The 21,758-nt window shown below is 36.4% G+C and overlaps 1 protein-coding gene across 2 annotated transcripts in view; it reads left to right on the forward strand.

Annotated features, from left to right (window-relative positions):
* Positions 1-21,758, forward strand: part of PSME4 (proteasome activator subunit 4) — a 101,469-nt gene that overhangs the window by 40,767 nt on the left and 38,944 nt on the right. For both annotated transcript variants that reach the window (XM_029232324.1, XM_029232325.1), the window contains exons 5-19: positions 1,373-1,522; positions 2,863-2,926; positions 3,530-3,604; positions 4,792-4,914; positions 7,055-7,147; positions 7,948-8,213; positions 10,926-11,112; positions 11,787-11,876; positions 12,622-12,686; positions 16,104-16,254; positions 18,164-18,262; positions 18,483-18,552; positions 19,015-19,082; positions 20,155-20,370; positions 20,883-21,040. In XM_029232324.1, the coding sequence (XP_029088157.1) occupies positions 1,373-1,522; positions 2,863-2,926; positions 3,530-3,604; positions 4,792-4,914; positions 7,055-7,147; positions 7,948-8,213; positions 10,926-11,112; positions 11,787-11,876; positions 12,622-12,686; positions 16,104-16,254; positions 18,164-18,262; positions 18,483-18,552; positions 19,015-19,082; positions 20,155-20,370; positions 20,883-21,040 (1,875 nt within the window). The remainder of the gene's footprint in view (positions 1-1,372; positions 1,523-2,862; positions 2,927-3,529; positions 3,605-4,791; positions 4,915-7,054; positions 7,148-7,947; positions 8,214-10,925; positions 11,113-11,786; positions 11,877-12,621; positions 12,687-16,103; positions 16,255-18,163; positions 18,263-18,482; positions 18,553-19,014; positions 19,083-20,154; positions 20,371-20,882; positions 21,041-21,758) is intronic.

The raw sequence follows: 21,758 nt of genomic DNA on the forward strand, positions 1-21,758 counted from the left end.
GCTTCTGTTTTGGATTACTAGGCTAACAGTTGATTCTGAATTAGGAAGGGGAATCAATGTATGAGATCTTTGAAGGTAGAATATATGAATATATTCTGCCTTTAAAAATTTTTTAAATTCTAACCTGTTGCACAACGATCTGGTACATAAATGCTCGATGAACTCAACAGAAGAATAACTAGAAATGTAATTGTATTTTTCACATAAAGGAATGAAGTGTGATTCTAATAACACAGATGTATAAAGATATAATAAGATTAATAATATGATGTATAGGGCTTCCCTGGTGGCGCAGTGGTTGAGAGTCCGCCTGCCGATGCAGGGGACGCGGGTTCGTGGCCCGGTCCGGGAAGATCCCACATGCCGCGGAGCGGCTGGGCCCGTGAGTCATGGCCGCTGAGCCTGCGCGTCCGGAGCCTGTGCGCCGCAACAGGAGAGGCCCGCATACCGCAAAAAAAAAAAATAATATGATGTATAGGCCAAACCTCCAAGTGTATTTGAAAGGGTTTACTAACTTTTTGGGCCATACCCAAATCATAAATTTTCATATGCTTTTCATTATTTTAAACCTCAGTTGCCTACCCATTTGGGTATCCATTCCATACCCAAATGGATAATGGGTCCTCCTTATCCATTTACCTTCATTTTGTGTGTGTCTGCACACTTCAGATTTTATTTTTCTAAATCTTCTCTACCCCAGGGATGCTCCTGCCCATTTCATAGAATTTTACAATGTTAGAGCCTATAGGACTCGATCATCTAGCCCAGTCCTCTCTTGTATATAGGAAGAAATGTATAATCAGCAAAGTGAGAAAGAGAACATCAACCTAGGAACCTCTGGTCCAGTGAGGGTAAATGGTTTGTTCCTAAAGTGCCTAGAGGTTCCTGGGCTGATGTTCTCTTTCTCACTTTGCTGACTATACACTTCTTATATAGACTGGATTCCCTATGACAAGATTTTTTTTTTTCTATTGCTATTGCACAGCACATAGGATGAAAAAATACAACAATCATGTTTAAGTTTGTAGGTGATTTGAATGACTTTGTATTTTATCTGAGGTTTATCAACTTTATGTTGGGTTGGCCGGAAAGTTTGTTCAGCCATCTTACAGAAAAACCCAAACGAACTCTTTGGCCAACTCAGTAACATTTTCCCAAGTCCACAGACAAGAAAATTTATCTTATCTAAGTGTGATAGGCTGTTTATTTTAGAGTTGTAAAAATGTGTGTTTCTTGTAAGTAATATCACACACATTGATAGTGTGTGATATTATCTCATGAGTATCTTCACCTTCTCCTCCTTTTTTGTCAGTCATATAATGATGTAGAGCATTTAGCCAATGATCAGATACATGAAAACCTTCTTTATTAGTTATTTTCCAGCAGATGCCACAGCTGAGATGCTAGAAGAATGGCGGCCATTAATGTGCCCTTTTGATGTAACGATGCAAAAGGCCATCACTTATTTTGAAATATTTCTTCCTACCTCCCTTTCTCCAGAACTTCATCATAAAGGTTTTAAGTAAGTATATATATATATCTTGACAAATTCTAGAATATAGTAGGGAATACATACATATATATATACACATATATATGTATGTATGTATATACATTACAAACTATTAAAGCAATAATAAGTAAAAAATTTACCAACTCAACCATTACGTTTCTTATACTTGAAGTGTGTATGTGAAGGCTAAAACAGTTAAATATAGGATTGCAAATAAAGAGAGAATAACACTTGTATGTCAAGCCAAGTAAGATGTGGGCTTTAATTTAAGATATTGGGAGAGAAAGAATAATAAGTACAAAAAGGGGTTGAAAATTTCAATAAATAGGCAGTGGTGGAAATGTTAAATTGCATAGAGTTTAGGGAAGGGAAAAGTGTTTTTCTAAACCTTGGTTTTAACCCTCATCATGTGTAGCATAGTTCTTCTTTGGTCTTTTTTTTTTTTTTTAACTTGTTCTAGACTTTTCACTGTTTTTAAGAACTGTTTTTTTCTTGGATGACTACAGGTATATCATAAACCCAAGAATGAAAATATTTAGGTTGTACTTTTATGAAAAAAGTAAAAGGTATGAGGAAAAGACTGGAAGGATCATAGTAATTATCAGTATATTATGGGTTCATGCTTAGCCCTCCCACTCCCCCAGCATGTTTTCTGTAGCGAGATGTCAAATCTTTTATTTCAGTCAAATCAGAAATTTTGTATCTAGCTGTATGTTTGTGACATTTTAATTAAAAACTTGTAATTTCTTTGATATTTGTAAAGATTGGTTAATAATATTCAGATGTTTTCTTGCCCCTATAGTCGCTTCTGTTGGGTTGGCCAAAAAGTTCATTCGGGTTTTTCTGTAAGATGTTACTTTTTGGCCAATCCAATGTTTCTTTAATTTGAGAGTTTCCACCACTATAATGTAATTACTCCTAAAACTTTGTGGCTCATTTCTTTTATGGAGCATTTACCATAGTGCTAGTTAATGGTGTAATTACTAGTTGGCATGTTAAAAGAGAGTAAGGGAGAGTTGCAGGAACAGGTAGTAACGGGAAAGCATTAAAGCAAAAAGGTAGGGAGAGGAAGGAGAAACTTGTAAACAGTGTTAGATAGGGGTAGACACTTATTTAACAATGAAGTAGAAATTTGATGAGATTATTCTTTTTAGCATAAATAAATTGAAAGGGGAATATTCAGACAAAAGTAGTTCTTTTTTCATTAAGTTTGTAACTTTCAGTGTTATTTTTTCTAGGTTGTGTAGTTATCAGTAAGAATAATAGATTAAAAAAATACAGAGGATACCTGGCTTTGAACCACTTGCTATAAATCACTTGCTATTCCTAACAACATTTTTCTTCTTCAGACTTTGGTTTGATGAATTAATTGGCCTTTGGGTTTCAGTGCAAAATCTCCCACAGTGGGAGGGGGTGAGTATCCCATTTTTTCTTACATACTTTTTAGTTTGGAAGTAACTATATCGGGTCATTTGATAAGTAACTTCAGTTCCTTAGGATTGGCTATTAGCAGTGTTGTAGTCAGTTTTTTAGAATTTTATTTGCTGTATTCTAAGAGAACTAGAATATTCATTTTGGTTATATTCTTTATTTTCAAAATATTCTTTATTTTGGTTTTATCAATATCTGAAAGTATATACATGTACTGTGAAATGCATGAAGAGTAAAACCATGTTGTTTATTTCCTTTTGTACCCTTACTGGCATGGCGCTGGACACCTGGTGGATGTTTTCTACATGTGTGTTTGATTAAAACTTATTTTTCTCTTTGCATTGTGGATGATGCTTTGTCATTTCCCTTTTTTAATAAGCATTTCAACTGCAATTGGTTTTTAAATGGGTGACGAGAATCAGAACTTAAATTTGGAGATTTGAAAAAACTGAGTCATAAATCAAATATTAAATTCAGTTGTGCCCATAGTGATTGTTCTGAAAAGAATAAATGGATAAGGGGTGGGACTGTGACCCTTAGAAACAACAAATGTATTAACTGTCTTATTTTTTTGTTTACTTTCAGCAACTAGTAAATCTCTTTGCTCGATTGGCTACAGATAATATAGGGTACATAGATTGGGATCCTTATGTACCAAAGGTAATTAAGAACATTTGAACATATACAATAGTACTGACATCATCTTTATGTCTTTAAGAAGTGTGTTTTGTATTCTTATTTCTAGCACCACATAAAATATTTTTTGACTGTTAGTAAAAACATAAGTAATTTAAAGGATAGATCGTTTATTTTCAAAAAGTAATTGGATCATATCAAGTTATCATAAATGTTTGATTATTTTGTCTTACCTATGCAGGACATGAACTATAAGTTTCAGAGTAAGTAATTTAGAAAGTACTAAAACTTTTATTCAGGGTGTCATACATTCATCCCTTCCAACGAATTTTGTGTATTGTATTTGATTGTTCTTCTAGAGTGTTCCCCACTTTTAAAATCACATTGTATACTTTCCTAGAGTAAGTAAAGCTAGAAAATGTCTCTAGGTGCATTATTGCACATTTGGTATTGTTTCACCTGCTATAGAATCATCAAGCTTCAAGAAGGCTGTTACGGGGCATCCGGGTGGTTCTGATGTGCATACTGACAGTAGAGCAGAGCTGGGGAGCAGCAGAAGGCATATGCTCTGATTGCCTTTGCTTGTGCTGTCTTTCTCTGTTGCTGGCCAATAGAAACTAAGAAGGAAAAGTAAATTTCCCCAGTCTTTAGCCCTGCCATATCTGACATATTTAACGACAGATTTAAAAAATAAATCTAATTGTATTAAAATACAGTTATTAAATGACAGATTAAAATGCAGATTCTTAGGGGATAAAGTCAATGGTAAAATGTTGAGAGGGAGAGTAATCGGCCAGAAGATATTTGTGTTTTGTGCATCCTTGGCTTGGAATGAGAGCATAGGAAAAATAATTTTATGTGCATTTAGGGAGGCAGAAAGTAGTCAAAATATTTCACATTGAACTACAGTTATCTACATTTTGCCTTTTTATGTTTAAGTCTCATTTGCCAGTTTTGGAGTACATGGATATGGGTGCTTCATAGTCACATGCCTGTGACCTCAGAGTGTCATTAAAGAAAGTGTACAGATATTTATATGAAATTCCTAAGGAATAAAGCAAATTACTAAACAGTATGTCATTTTGCTTAAAAACCAATCAAATGAGAATATATATTCAATATAGTAACACTAATGTGTAACACTTAGCTTAATGAGTTATTTGATATCTGTAAATATTTATTCTTAATTCTTTTTTTTTTTCTTTTAAAAGATATTTACAAGAATTCTGAGAAGCCTGAACCTCCCAGTGGGAAGCAGTCAAGTGTTAGTCCCAAGATTTTTAACAAATGCTTATGATATAGGACATGCTGTAATATGGATCACCGCCATGATGGTTTGTAATACATTATCTTTGGTTTATATAGTTTATGTAAATTTTGTGTTAACCACATAAAAATTCTACATAATCACATAATTCTAGATTAGTGGCTTAGTTGGTCATTTGATTTTGGATATTTCTGATGGAGTAAGCTTATGTTTCTCAGACTCAGAATGTAGTCATAATGTACCATTTATAAATCTCCTTAAGTAATGGACCTTAAAAGTAAGGGTCAGAAGTTCAGAGTTTTGATTATTGTGATCATTTTGTAATATATAGAAATATGGAACCACTATGTAATACACTGGAACTAACAGTGCTATAGGTCAATTATAGTTTAATTTGGGAGGGTGGGGAAGCAGTTAGCGTTTTAAGAGATTCAGAATGTCTGTAACAGTTTTACAGACCAAGAACCAGAGTCTTGGTTAAAGAACTTTCCCAAGTCAAATTGATAATGATAAAGGTAGATTGAACTCAGGGTTCTGCATATGCTCAATATTAATGCATTTATTGTCAGTGTTCACATAAAACATCATATTGAACACAAAGCTTATTGACCAAGTAATCTTAGTGAAGGGAGAAGTATGAAGGATTATTTTACTGACTGTCATCTTCCAAATATATACTGTAATTTTCTGAATGGTCATTCATATTGCCTCTACAGTTATCTCCTTTTTGAATTATTCTGCATTTGATATTGTTCTGTGTTTGCTATTTTCTCCCAGGTTATACTGCTCGGCTGGCTGTTTCTGTCAAAAAGACAGAATGGTTGTGAAAAGTTTAGCTCTTAAATTTCATTGTAAGATTAAAAGAAAAGAAAATCTCAACCTCCTCTTTTTTTTTGTTGTTATTTTATTAAACAGAGGGAAAATCCCATTTTCTTTCTGATATTCAGCAACAGCAAAAACATACAGATATTTAGTATTTTACATAAGCAATGAGTTAGAACTTGTTTTTTAGGAGCCACAGAATTAGATCGTGATTGGTATCAGCCTTATTTTAATGTTGCTGTTTCTCACACAGTTGTTCTCATTGGCAGTTTCATTTTGTGTTAAATATGAATATTTAATATAATTTAAAAATCAACAGTGCTAATTATTATGTTAGAATTTTGAAAATTTTATTGGTATTTTGCTATGGAATTACGGTCTCAGTAGTTACCCTGTACTAAATTGGGAAACGTGAATGTGGATTTTATTTCAGCAGAAAGACATGTTCCTTATGTAACTCGATATTCTGCCTTAGGTCTGTGCTGATTCTTTTTTTACTTGAAATATAATTGACATATAATACTATGTTAGTTTTGGGTATACGACACAGTGATTTGACATTTGCATGCATTATAAATCTGTGCTGTTTCTTGAAAGAAGATCATCTTGAGACAGATAGGAGGTTTCAAGGCCAAGTTGTAGTCCTTTATTCCCAGGGTGGTTCAACTTGATAAGATGATTGCCAGCCTTTTCCTCATTGCCGCCGCCCCCCTCCCCTGGCCCCCCCTCCCCCGCCACCCCATCCCCCATCCCCCACCCCCGTCCTGCAGCCCAGGTTCTATGGTTGTTTGGTAGGCTGTTTTGGTAACAGATTAAGGGAAAAAATTTTTTTTCTTTTTTGAATCACAATATAGTCACATATAACAGGTCTAATCACTTGAAACATTTGGAAGTAATAATAAGATATTTGAATGCACTTATGTAACTCTCACCTCCTTATTTCCTGCTGTGAGAACTTCTTCACTTCTTGAATCTTTTAAGGAATGCTTTTTATGCTTACTGTTGCCACAGTTGGTTATATTAAGATGGTAATCTTAGTGAGAAAAATTATTTAACTGCAAAGAGTAAAAGATATTGTTATTCTAAATTGAAAGGTACCTTTCCCATTTTCTGATTTGGTTTCAGTAAGTTGCCCTTATTTTTTATTTTAATTTTATTTATTTATTTATTTATTTGCCCTTATTTTTAGTAGACTGTCTTGGATTGATTTGTATGAAGTTCATCCGGGAATTGTTTTTGACTTTTATTTAGAGGTAGAATTGATTTTTGCCAGCAGGATGAATATAAACCACGTTAAGAGATCTGTATATAGGCCTGGGCCTGTTAACCCCTTCAGTTTTACAGATAACGTGGGTACTGATATTTTTGCTCTTTTATCTGAACAGGGTGGACCAAGTAAGCTAGTGCAAAAACATTTGGCTGGTTTGTTTAACAGCATCACATCTTTTTACCATCCTTCAAATAATGGCCGCTGGCTGGTGAGTAATGTTCATTTTTTTACTCTTAGGGTTTGGAATTTTTTAAGATATGGTCACATGTAACTATTGCCTATTGTTTAACCTATGATACATTTTCTGTCCTTTGTCTAAGATTTGGCTGTATGTCAATGATCACGTTTACATTAAGTTACTGTGTTCACAGAACATATAGAAATAAAGATAATACTAGTGTGGTAACTGGTAACAAAATGCCACAAACCCATGGAATCATCTCTTCAGTTTTATCATGTTAGTTTTTTTTCTTTGTTTATTTGTTTGTTTTTAAGTTGCGTGGTTAAAATGGCTTTTCACGTAATGGAAGATTCATGTGGTGCTAGAAATTAAAACTGAAATTTGAAACACATCTTTATTAATTATTATCAATGATTAATTGATAAGAGTATTTTATTCTATCTAGTTAGGCCATACAGGTCTTTGTAATAAGATTATACAAGCTGTTAAACAGCAAGGTCCTACTGTGTAGCACAGGGAACTATATTCAATGTCCTGTGAAAACCACAATGGAAAAGAATGTGAAAAAGAATATATATACGTATAACTGAGTCACTTTGCTGTACAGCAGAAATTAACACACCACACTGTGTTGTAAATCAACACAGTATAGTTGTAAATCAACTATACTTCAATAAAATTTTAAAAATAAAAAGGTTGTAGTCGAAAAAAGAAAGATTATACAAGCTGTTATTTTAAAAATCTTTACTTGGGAGGGTAGAGAGGAACTATGAATATCTATAGGGGAACTAGAACCTACCTAGGACCTTCTGCTTCTGTGTCCCCAGAACAAGTTAATGAAACTACTTCAGCGGTTGCCAAACAGTGTTGTTAGAAGATTACATCGTGAAAGATACAAGAAGCCTTCTTGGTTAACTCCTGTGCCTGATAGCCATAAGCTTACTGATCAAGATGTTACAGACTTTGTACAATGCATTATTCAACCTGTCCTCTTGGCTATGTTTAGCAAAACTGGTAGTTTAGAAGCAGCCCAGGCTCTGCAGAATCTTGCACTCATGAGACCGGAGTTAGTAATACCCCCTGTACTTGAAAGGTAAGTATAGCTTTACTTGTTTCGTTGAAGCCTCAGCTGTGGCTACTGTTATTCTCTATACTCTTTTGCTTGGCTTTCTTTTCTTTTCTGTGGCTTCTGTTTTGCTATCTTTGTGCTTATTCCTGTTCCTAGAGGAGGCAAGACATTTTAACCTAATGATTGGTAACTTGATAAAGGTTTATTGGAGAGAAAAGAAAATTGATATGAAACGGATAAAATAAAATATTTTGAATTATTTGCACATTTTAGCTACTCAAGTTTTTGCTCATAAATAAAGCTCTGGCTGTTTTTTCACAAAATGTGAGTGTCACTAAATATTGAGAACACGGCAGTGAATGTGATTTTGCATTTCTATTTCTCAAGCTCAACGATAGACAAGAAAATTTGGTTGCCTGTATTATTTTCATATATTGTATAACCTTGTGTGTATTTCCACAGTGTTGATTTTACTGCATTCGTTGTTTTGTATGTTGAAATAGTAACAAAAGTAGTTCTCCATTTGCCTCATCACTGTCACAGTGTAGACCTGGTGTGCTTCATAGGAGAGAGCCACTCTTAGTTGTCATGAGTGTTCAGGAGCAGATTGCTTAAGCTGTCTGTTATTCATTCCTTTGCTCCCTGAACTTCAGCTTTATGATTCCTCTCTAAATGGCTTTGTCAAAAGTAGAAGAAGAATGTTAGATTTTGGAGCCCAGAAGGATCTAACAGTTTGAGTTTCTTAAAACTCAGATTTGCCCAAGGTCCTTACTGGCAGAATACAGATGACAGCTTATTTTCTAACTGTTGAGACAAGAAAATTGGTGACATTTACTTGGCAAAGGGTATCCTGTTAAAGATCTTCACCAAAATGGGGCTCCATTATTTGTAATTTGAGTTGCTTGTACTATCTTGCCCTGTCTCTTTGCCATAACTATTTAAGTTGTACTTCACTTTCCCAGCCTCCCCTGTTTTTTTATGTATACATCTTGGGGCCTTGAAACTTCCAGCATGTACAACTTAATTAGGAAATGGAATGGGGAAGTTAGGCAGTTTCTGCTCTGTCTTCAGCCTTCAGTGTTCTTTGCTACTTGACCTCCACATGGTAGCAGAAGCTATCAGTCAGTGGCAAGTCCCTTGATGCTCTTCGGAGAGGAGAGACTTGCCTCTAAGGGGGGACTTCAGTTGTTTGCATAGTTAAAATTTTGAACTCTGAGGTGTTGGTGTTTCTTTACTTTCCCTTTGTTTTGCCTTATTTTAATGTTTTCCAGCTGATGAATTATGACTGGTGAGATAAGTATTTAGTAGAATGAACAAAGCTTATAAATACAAATACAATTATCCATCACATTTTTCTTTAGTTCTCAAATTTTGGACAAATTTAATACCAGCATATTCTGTATGTATGCTTGGCCAAGATAAATATTTAATTAACAAAATTGGCAATACAATGACATTTTTTGAGACTCATTTGTAATTTTGTCCTGTTTAGAAGTGGCATTGCTACCTTTTTTTTGACGGGTTTTTGTTTTTTGTTTTCTTTTTCTTCTTCTCTCTTTTTTTTTTTTTTTTTTGGCCGCAGTGCACGGCTTGCAGGATCTTAGTTCCCCGATCGGGGATTGAACCTGGGTCATAGCAGTGAAAGTGCCGAGTCCTAACCATTGGACTGCCAGGGAATTTCCAAGCAAAAGTCTTTTTTAAAAAATATGTATTTATTTGGCCATGTGGGGTCTTTTTAGTTGCAGCACACGGTATCTTCGTTGTGGCATGCGGGCTCTTAGTTGAGACATGCAGGATCTAGTTCCCTGACCAGGGATCAAAGCCGGGCCCTCTGCATTGGGAGCGCAGAGTCTTAATTGCTGGACCACCAGGGAAGTCCCCAAGCAAAAGTCTCTTAAAAGTAAAAACGTAGAAAAAAAATTTTAGGCACTTAGTTTTGCATCTCCTGAAGACAGCCTCTGCTGGAGTTTTTGGTTTGTTTCATTCATCTTTTAAAATAAGCATAGGTTTGATTTTTTTTTTTTAATCCTAGTTAGAAATCCTTCTTTTTTCCTACTTATTTATAATTAAATTTCCTTATTACTTATCTTTTCTGTATAAGAGGAATTTAAACTGACTGTATTTTGGATTTTTTTCCCCCTATAGGATAGATTCTCAAAAGTGAAATCACTGAGCCATAGAGTGAGTGTTCTTGGCTCGTGATCAAAGATTGCGTTTGTCTTATTCCCCCTGTTTTATTCACTCTAGTCTCAGGCATATTCTCTTATGTTTCTGATAGCTGATTTCCAACTTTAAAATACAGTCTTTTTAAAAGTATAAAATAGACCCTTCAGCGTTTTAGTAAGATAATTTTTTCCCGTAAAAGGGAAGAGTGGAGTAGTTGTAACTTGTTATTCCTGAATTCTGATAATCACTGACTGTTAGATTAGATGCAGTCCTATTGGAATGTGGAAATGGATTAAGATGCTGAAAGAATGCAAAAACCTACCAGCTAATGTTACTTATCAGTGTGGAATTGGCATGGAGGAAGGTGGTAAGGTGGCAGGGAGTTGGGGAAACATGTACCTTTCCTTTATTTGTGTGATTCTGTTCACTTTGAGAGCAAATATTCACTCAAAATACTGTGCCAGCTACAAACCTTTAATCCAAAATGCAGTTTATGAATTTAGTATGTTTAATGTGTATGTATGTTTATCTGTGATGGAAAAATTTTTAAATTCTGTTTTCAAACTATAGAACATATCCTGCACTAGAGACTTTAACAGAACCTCACCAGCTCACAGCTACATTAAGTTGTGTAATTGGAGTAGCCCGCAGTTTGGTATCAGGGGGCAAGTGGTTTCCTGAAGGTCCAACACACATGCTACCTCTGTTGATGAGAGCATTGCCTGGGGTGGATCCAAATGACTTTAGTAAATGCATGGTGAGCATGTTTATGATTCTGTTTTGTATCTAAGTTATAATTATGTAAATGGATATCTTATTACTTTTTCTTCAAATATTCTTTAGAACATAGTAAAGTGTAAAATTTGTTAATGGTAGCAGAGTTATATCTGTAGATGCCCAAGTTTAGATCTGTGGACAGTTAGTTGATCTATGTAAGGTCTTCCTTAGTAATTTCCCATAACGTGTGCATTTATGATCATATGGTGTTTTAAAGCTCATTATGTATCTCCTATCTTCCTTAAGCAGATACATTAAAAATGATAGCATATGATCACTTGCGCTTCCGTTTGTCTGCACTTGTCACAAGGAACATAATAAAAATTACTGGGTGTGAAATGCCAGATTCCCCTTATACACACACCTTCTGACTTACAATATCGTTCACTTTCCCTCTTCCCTGGTCTCTAGCTTCTGCATTAGCATTTTCTATTTACTCTTAGCTAATGTTATATTTTTGGTGGGAGGCACAGTAACTTCTCAATGACAAAAGATTGCAGAACTTTGTGCTTAAACCAAATAAACTTTCAGAAAAATTGTTGTGGGATTTCCCTCAGAATAATTTATTTGGTACTTTCTTGTAGCTTATGGTATACATGTATTTTGGAACTAGAGTTATGTAATTAATATTAGATCTTTTGTATCTTCCCATAGATCACATTCCAATTTATAGCAACATTTTCCACCCTGGTGCCTTTAGTAGATTGTTCATCTGTACTACAAGAAAGAAATGACCTCACAGAAGTAAGGATGCTTTCTGGTTGTAAAAGGATTGGTTATCTGAGTTCTGATTCTTACTGTATAGGCATAGTAATATTTGATAGTTTAAAAGCAACTTTGCAGAGGTGCTCATAAGTTAAAATTACTGTTTTGTGACCAGAACGATATAAATGGAGGTCATCATTGATAAAATAATCTGCAGAGCACCCACCAAAGGGGGTGGTCAAAAGTAGGCTATTTTAGTAAACAAGTGACATGTAAAGGTGTATTTCAGTGTTTTGTCACTTTTTAATGTTTTGTTAAGCAAAGGTGGTGGCATTTTGTTTTTCCATCTTACGTTAGGAATAAATCTGTTAAGGGGATTGGCATCTAATGAAGAGAAATTTTCTTCATTACTGTCTGGGTTTTTTTTAGAACAATTTTCTTTATTACAAGTATTTTACTACCTGACTTTTGGCATGTAGATGTTTAAGTAGTGAGAGATAATCCTTTACACATACACCAGCAGTTTGAAAACTGTTATTGATTTTTAAAAAAATGGCTGCCTGACTTCTGTTTTGGGCCCTTACAAAATATGTTAATTACTTCTTATTTTGGTTCCTGGAAAGTAGATGAGTTATTCTAAATTGATATGGGATTATGGTGCTGTTTCTCAGTGCTCAATGTAATAATGCAGTGTTAGAAACATTTTGTAGACTATAACTGAGTTTTGTTCAGAGAAAAAAATCAAAGACTATTTTAAAATTTTCTCCACATTGACATGTTACAGGTGGAGCGAGAACTTTGTTCTGCCACAGCTGAATTTGAGGATTTCGTCTTACAGTTTATGGACAGGTGAGCAAGTACCCCAGATATCTCCTTTATCTGACATTCAAAAATAGTGATGTCCTGTCCCAGCAACTTTAGCCTCATTTTGCATTGCAACCTGTATTTAATTATTGGGTTGGCCAAAAGGTTCGTTTGTTTATTTCCATAAGATGGCTCTAGTAGTACTTAGTTGTCTTTAACTTCATTCGAAACAATTTTGTTAGATTGTATGTGACAGCTGTCATATTGGGGTGCATTTAGAAAAAGACATCAAAAATTGGTGAATTTTTGTGTAGCCATTTTAATATTGAACGTGGAAGAAAAAAGCAACATTTTCGGCATATTATGCTTTATTATTTCAAGAAAGGTAAAAATGCAACTGAAATGCAAAAAAAAGATTTGTGCAGTTTATGGAGAATGTGCTGTGACTGATCAAACATGTCAAAAGTAGTTTGCAAAGACAAAAAGACAGCCCTCAGAATGGGAGAAAATCTTTGCAAACGAAGGAACAGACACAGGATTAATCTCCAAAATATATAAACAGCTCATGGAGCTCAATATCAAAAAAACAATTACAACCCAATCAGAAAATGGGTGGAAGACCTAAATAGACACCTCTCCAAGGAGGACATACAGATGGCCAGGGGGCACGTGAAAGGAAGCTCAACATCTCTAATTATTAGAGAAATGCAAATCAAAACTACAATGAGGTATCACCTCACACCAGTCAGAATGGCCATCATCAAACAATAAATGCTGGAGAGGGTGTGGAGAAAGTGGAACCCTCTTGCACTGTTGGTGGGAATGTAAATAGTTACAGCCACTGTGGAGAACAGTATGGAGGTTCCTTAAAAAACTAAAAATAGAACTACCTTATGACCCAGCAATCCCACTGCTGGGCATGTACCCTGAGAAAACTATAATTCAAAGGGACACATGTTCCCCAATGTTCATTGCAGCACTGTTTGCAATAGCTAGGACATGGAAACAACCTAAATGTCCAATGACAGATGAATGGATAAAGAAGATGTGGCACATATATACAGTGGAATATTACTCAGCCATAAAAAGGAACGAAATTGGGTCATTTGTAGAGATGTGGATGGACCTAGAGTCTAGAGTGAAGTAAGCCAGAAAGAGAAAAACAAATATTGTATACTAACGCATATATGTGAAATCTAGAAAAATGGTACAGATGAACTTATTTGCAGGGCAGGAATAGAGACACAGATGTAGAGAAAGAACAGGTGGACACAGGGCAGGAAGGGGAGGGTGGGACGAATTGGGAGATTAGGATTGACATATATACATTACCACAGGAAAATAGATAGCTAGTGGGAACATGCTGAGCTCAGCTTGGTGCTCTGTGACGACCTAGATGGGTGGGATGTGGGCTGGGGGGAGGCCCAAGAGGGAGGGGATATGGGGATATAATAGCTGATTCACTTCATTGTACAGCAGAAACTAACACAACATTGTAAAGCAATTATACTCCAATTTTAAAAAATTTTTGAAAAAAAGTGGTTTGCGAAGTTGCTGGAGATTTCTCTCTGGACAGTGCTCCACAGTTGGGTAGACCAGTTGAAGTTGATAGCAGTCAAGTCAAAACATTAATTGAGAACAGTCAACGTTATACCACGCGGGAGACAGCCGACATACTCAAAATATCCAAATCAAGTGTTGAAATCATTTGCATTAGCTCGGTTGTGTTCATCACTTTGATGTTTGGGTTCCACATAAGTTAAGCGAAAAAAACCTTCTTGACCATATTTCCACATGCAATTCTCTACTTAAATGTAATGAAAACGTTCCACTTTTATTTTTTTTATTTATTTATTTTTTCGCGGGCCTCTCACTGTTGTGGCCTCTCCCGTTGCGGAGCACAGGCTCCTGACGTGCAGGCTCAGCGGCCATGGCTCACGGGCCCAGCCACTCCGCGGCATGTGGGATCTTCCCGGACTGGGACACGAACCCGCGTCCCCTGCCTTGGCAGGTGGACTCTCAACCGCTGTGCCACCAGGGAAGCCCAAAACGTTCCACTTTTAAAACAAATTGTGATGGATGATGAAAGGATACTGTACGATAATGTGGAACAAAAGAGATTGTGGGGCAAGTGAAATGAACCACCACCAACCACACCAAAGGCTGGTCTTCATCCAGAGAAGGTGATGTTGTGTATATGGTGGGATTGGAAGAGAGTCCTCTATTATGAGGTCCTTCCAGAAAACGAAATGATTAATTCCAACAAGTACTGCTCCCAATTAGACCAACTGAAAGCAGCACTCGACAAAAAGTATCCAGAAATAGTCAAAAGAAAATGCATAATCTTCCTACAGGATAACACAAGACTTCATGTTTCTTTGATGACCAGGCAAAAACTGTTACAGGGACTTCCCTGGTGGCGCAGTGATTAAGAATCCGCCTGCCAATGCAGGGGACACGGGTTCGAGCCCTGGTCCAGGAGGATCCCACATGCCACAGAGCAGCTAAGCCTGTGTGCCACAACTGCTGAGCCTGAGCTCTAGAGCCTGCGGGTCACAACTACTGAAGCCCGTGCACCTGGAGCCCGTGCTCCGCAACAAGAGAAGCCACCACGATGAGAAGCCCGCGCACCGCAACGAAGAGTAGCCCCCGCTCGCCACAACTAGAGAAAGCCCGCACGCAGCAATGAAGACCCAATGCAGCCAAAAATTTAAAAAATAAACCAACAAACAAAAAAAACTGTTACAGCTTGGCTGGGAAGTTCTTTTTTAAAAAAATATTTATTTATTTATTTGGCTGCACTGGGTCTTAGTTGTGGCGTGCAGGATCTTTAGCTGTGGCATGTGAACTCTTAGTTGCTGCATGCGAACTCTTAGTTGTGGCATGTGGGATCTAGTTCCCTGACCAGGGATTGAACCTGGGCTCCCTGCATTGGGAGCGCAGAGTCTTAGCCACTGGACCACCAGGGAAGTCCCTGGCTGGGGAGTCCTGATTCATCCACTGTATTCACCAGACATAGTACCTTTGGATTTCCATTTATTTCGGTCTTTACAAAATTCTCTTCGTGGAAAAAAATTTCAATTCCCTGGAAGACTGTAAAAGGCATCTGGAACAGTTCTTTGCTCAAAAAGATAAAAAGTTTTGGGAGGATGGAATTATGAATTTGCCTGAAAAATGGCAGCAGGTAGTGGAACAAAAGGGTGAATACGTTGTTCAGTAAAGTTCTTGGTGAAAATGAAAAATGTGTCTTTTATTTTTACTTAAAAACCGAAGGCACTTTTTGGCCAACCCAGTACTGTGCAAGGCTGGCGCTTCTTAAGTTACAAAAGGTCAGTTGGTTTGTGATCCATGTACAAATTAAGTAGCTATCACTTGCATAGTCATGACAATAGATTAATCAACAACAAAAAATGTTAAGCCAGTTTTTAGTTGCTAAAATTTTACTTTCTTTGGGTTATTTAGATGCTTTGGACTTATAGAAAGTAGCACATTGGAGCAAACAAGAGAAGAGACAGAAACTGAGAAAATGACTCACTTGGAGAGTTTGGTCGAATTAGGTCTGTCTTCTACGTTTAGTACAATCCTCACACAATGTTCCAAAGAAATATTTATGGTAAGAGTGCATTGCTGCAAAGAATTCAATCCCAACTTGTAGTTTTATTTGATGTTTTAAAAATTGAACTTCAAGTTACTTTGTATGCATATCATGCCAGCTTATCCTTTCTTTCCATACTAAAATTTGAAAAAGATGGGGAATTCTTTGGCAGTCCAGTAATTAGTGCTCCGCGCTTCCACTGCAGGAGGAACGAGTTCAATCCCTGGTGGGGAACTAAGATCCTGCATGCCTCATGACGTGGCGAGGCCAAAAAAAATAATAATAAAATAAAATTTGGAAAAGATACACAGTTGATCCTCATTATTTGCAGATTCTGTATTTGCAAATTCAACATAGTGTACTTGCTAAAATTTATTTGTAACCCCAAAATTGGTACTCGCAGTGCTTTTGTGCATACTTTTGAAAGTGGCAAAAATTTTTGAGTTGTGTGTGTTTACAGCTGAAATCGAATAAGGTGACACTTTGCCATCTTGTTTTAGCTCTCATACTGTAATGTAAACAGGTGTCCTTTTTTCATCTATTTAAGGCCAGATCGTTCACATTTTTGTGCTTTTTGGTGATTTTGCATTTTAAAATGGCCCCCAAGAGTAATGCTGATGCACTCACTGTCTAGTGTTCTAAGCAAAAGATAGTTGTGATGGACCTAACATAGAAAATATTAACATGTTTTAGGGAAGCTTCGTTCAGAAATGAGTTACAGTGCTTTTGGCTATGAGTGCAAGGTTAATGAATCAACAATGTATTAAAGTGTCAACAATGCAATTGTTGCAAAAATGCAAAAATCAAGAGTGTATTAAAGACATTAAAGTGTCTTCAAAGAGAACCACACATAAACAAAATTATATATCCATATATCCATCAGTTGATGAAAATGTAACCAGAGGTTTATGGGAACTTAATCCTGTATTTCCCCTAAGAAATGTGGTTCAGTATTTGCTAATTCAGTGCCCACAGTGATTTTACAGAGCATAACTACTGCAAATAACAAGAATTGACTGTATGTTTAAAATTTACAGTAAAATACTACTTGGGAGAAAAGTTTTGAAAATTGTTTATGCCATCACATAATAGAAATTAAATCCCAAATATAAAAATCTGGCAAACTGTGATGAATGAGAAATAGTTGTCCTCAGAAGGCATTCTGTGAGCATTCACTTATTCAGTATTAGTCGATACCTATTATATACAATATGGTATTTATTTCATATTTTCTATTCCACTACTCTCTTTCCATTTCTGTTTCTTCTTTCGCTATCTGAGATTATCATTGTTCAGTGTTTATCCTAGTTAAAAGCTAAACTGCCTTACACCTGCATGAAATATTTACTAAGATTATGTTAGTATAAAGAAATTAACATAAATAATCTCTTATTTAACCAAAATCTTTTGAAAGGAGTTGTTTATAATTTGCAGCATTGTCAATCCATGTCTAGAGCTAATTCTTTAATTCAGAAATGAAATTAAAATTCTGTGACTTGATTGTAAAATTAAATAGAATGCTTCAAGTCTTTTAGAGGAGAGAAAAATATAGTTTGTAGTTGTCAGAATGACAAACTGTAAATATTAGATATTACCCCAAATTCCCTCTGTTATATTGGATTGGCCAACAAGATAATTAAATTGCATTTGCTTCCAGCAGCTCTGGTTTTGTGCTTAGCATTTCTGCAGCAAATAAAATCTTGTACCGCAAATGTTTTGTTCACATTAGGGTTTTGTGCAAAGGTTATTCATAGACCTGAATGTAGCATTATTAAGCAAATCTTTATGTATTCAGATGGTTAAGTTTTTCCTACTTGGTTATTTTTAGTATAGTGTGAGTATCATTTTCTTTGGTGTTTCAAAAGATGTTTAATTTTCTTAAACGTGCTGGTTAGACATTTTCATTTGTTACATTATCTTTTAATAGGTGGCCCTTCAGAAGGTTTTTAATTTTTCGATTTCACATATATTTGAAACAAGAGTTGCAGGCCGCATGGTGGCAGACATGTGCCGTGCTGCAGTGAAGGTGAGTTGGGGTTTTCTGGACTGATGAATTAATGAATCAATAGCCATGAGTTTTATGTGGTTAATTATTTTAGACATGCTTATCATTCTTAAAATACACGTTTCTTTCAGTAGCTGCTTATAGCCCTTATTTGCCACTGAAAATAGAGCTAGTGTATACTTTGTGACTGTTCAATACTTGTGCCTTTCAGAAAAACTTATTTATACAAATATGTTTTCAGTGCTGCCCGGAGGAATCTTTGAAGCTATTTGTTCCCCACTGCTGCAGTGTTATAACTCAGCTTACAATGAGTAAGTCTTAAGGTTATTATTCTGTATTTGTAACTTTAGCAAATTTTTTTCTTGGTTTCTACAACTCTGTTGATGGAAACAGATTCTCTAAGCCATGCAGTATCTTAATTTTACAGTTTGGGGTAAAATTGCTCAAAACAAGGTATCATCCAGGGTTGACAGGTAGCTTAGAAATTTTACTCTATTACATTAATGTTTTCATACATACAAGAAGCATTCAGCTGTTGCTATAATATCTGTAATTTTGTGAGATGTGTAGGGGCAGGCGTCCTGGTTGGTGTGTTTATTTTCTTGAAAACTGAGCTTCTACCTCCTCTGGAGCAAGTCCAGCTTAATGAAGAAAGAAAGAAAAAGTCCTAAAAGAGACTTTTCTCAGCTATTAGAAATATTAAATATAAATACTTTTAAATGATGCATTTAGTTGGATTTTTTTTTCTTCTGATACTATTTTGCTATTTTTAGATGATGATGTATTAAATGAAGAAGAGCTAGATAAGGAGTTACTATGGAATCTTCAACTTTTGTCTGAGGTATTGTAAATCTTTGGAATAAGAAAATATTTCTGTGAAAATGTTGACTTGCTCTGAAGATTTATCCTGTTTTGAAAAGTTAACTTTAAAACATGTAAAGTCGGGCTTCCCTGGTGGCACAGTGGTTGAGAGTCCTCCTGCCGATGCAGGGGACACGGGTTCGTGCCCCGGTCCGGGAAGATCCCACATGCCGCGGAGCGGCTGGGCCTGTGAGCCATGGCCACTGAGCCTGCATGTCCGGAGCCTGTGCTCCGCAACGGGAGAGGCCACAACAGTGAGAGACCTGCGTACCGGAAAAAAAAAAAAAACATGTAAAGTCATAAGTTTGAAAAATGTCTTTATGGGACAACAAAAAGTCAGATAAATCTCATTTTCTTATTATAAAAGGAGTATGGTAACTGTTGACTACTTCGTGGTCAATGCTCTACCTGACTTTTTACTGATTAATTCTACTGTGGGTAACTCTGACTGAAAAGTGTATCAGATTTGGCATCTTCCCCCCCCCCCCCAACCCCATGCTAAATTTGGCCATCAGTCAAACTTCAGTTTCCTATAGGGGTTAGTTCAGAAACCAAAGAACAGAGAAATCCATTTAAATAAGTTTTGTCTCTTTAAGGAGATAGCCTCTTGAAAAGGATGTTACTATGGCACTTCAGAGCCTAAACTCAGAAAATGTGTTTTGATCTTAAGAAAGAATTCATTGTTAGAATATAATTAAAATGATAATCCTAAAATGAATTAAAGTCATTTTAAGAAACACTATTACGGGCTTCCCTGGTGGCGCAGTAGTTGAGAGTCCGCCTGCCGATGCAGGGGACACGGGTTCGTGCCCTGGTCTGGGAAGATCCCACGTGCTGCGGAGCGGCTGGGCCCGTGAGCCACGGCCGCTGGGCTGCGCATCCGGAGCCTGTGCTCCGCAACGGGAGAGGCCACAACAGTGAGAGGCCCGCGTACCGCAAAAAAAAAAAAAAAGAAACACTATTACTATTTTAGACTACTTTAATGGCCAAACATAGTTAACTTTAATTGTTGATTCTTGATCTTTTAACCAAAATAACTGTTTTCTTTTTAGATTACTCGAGTGGATGGGAAGAAGTTGCTTCTTTATAGGGAGCACCTTGTAAAGATTCTCCAAAGAACCCTACATTTAACCTGTAAGCAGGGTTACACTCTGTCTTGTAACCTTTTGCATCACCTTCTTCGTTCTACTACACTTATCTACCCTACAGAATACTGCAGTGTGCCAGGCGGCTTTGACAAGCCTCCTTCTGAATACTTTCCTATCAAGGCAAGCATTTTCAATAATTTAGGATTCCAGGATATATTGGGTTATTTTTCTAAGGGATTCAAAGTGCGGGTTTTTTCCTTGTTGTGTATTAAGGTGTCACTTCTTTATTTTTAACATAGATTACTAAAACTATTATTGGAATGTTTTAAACTTGGGAAGTATGATGTAGCTCTCATCTAGCTCTAGTTTTCTTCTTTTCTGTTTGTATGTGAAATGACTTTTTAATGCCATATTTAACCTCCATAGTTCCATATAATTTGGGGGTGGAATGCAATAGCCTTACATAAACTTACTGTTATAGTAAACTCATATTTGAGTGGCTCTTCAGGGAGACCCTTTTCAGGAGTGATAATGAAAGACTCCTATGATGTCTTCATACCTTTATTTTGTGCACTTGCTGCCTTAGGTTTGGATTACCTATACAGTTTCTTTTAAGCCTTTTAAAATACGTTTGTATGTTGTTGTTTTTTTTTTCTAACTTCTCAACTTGCTAATTAAATGCTATTTTCTAGGACTGGGGTAAACCAGGGGACTTGTGGAATTTGGGGATCCAGTGGCATGTTCCTTCTTCTGAAGAAGTGGCTTTTGCCTTCTATCTGTTGGACTCTTTTCTTCAGCCTGAGCTCATCAAACTCCAGCGTTGTGGGGATGGAGAACTTGAAATGTCTAGGTTAGTTTTCTTTTATAATCAGTTAGTGTTATATGGTTGTAGACTAAAAAATTCTTTTTGTGCCTCTCCCTCTCTCGATGGCATATCTGATGTATTCATTTTCTTTTTTTTTTAAAATTAATTTATTTTTGGCTGTGTTGGGTCTTCGTTGCTGAACGTGGGCTTTCTCTAGTTGCAGTGCGCGGGCTTCTCACTACGGTGGCTTCTCTTGTTGCGGAGCACAGGCTGTAGGCACACGGGCTTCCGTAGTGGCTCGCGGGCTCTGGAGTGCAGGCTCAGTAGTTGTGGCGCATGAGCTTAGTTGCTCCCCGACATGTGGGATCTTCCTGGACCAGGGCTCGAACCCGTCTCCCCTGCACTGGCAGGTGGATTCTTAACCACTGCGCCACCAGGGAGGTCCCTGATGTATTCATTTTCAATGTGTGTTTTGAATGTCTGCCATAAATGTGATCAGAAAACCATTTAATACATTTAAATGGTTTTCTAATCACATTACTATAATATAAAACTATATAATATAAAACCATTTTATAGTTTAATAACAGAAATTTTGTCATAATACTTAAACATCTTAAATAGAAAAACTCAGAGTTTTTTTCTAGTTTGCTTTTAGTGCCTTCTATTTAGCAGTGTCACTTGTGCGTCTTTTGGGAAGTGTGTGTAAATATGCCCTTTGTAAGGAAGTGCCTGTTTTTCTAGATTCACCTTAGATTTTATT

Source organism: Monodon monoceros, unplaced genomic scaffold, assembly GCF_005190385.1.
Source record: "Monodon monoceros isolate NGI ecotype Baffin Bay Population unplaced genomic scaffold, NGI_Narwhal_1 Super_Scaffold_19, whole genome shotgun sequence".
Classification (NCBI taxonomy): Eukaryota; Metazoa; Chordata; class Mammalia; order Artiodactyla; family Monodontidae; genus Monodon; species Monodon monoceros.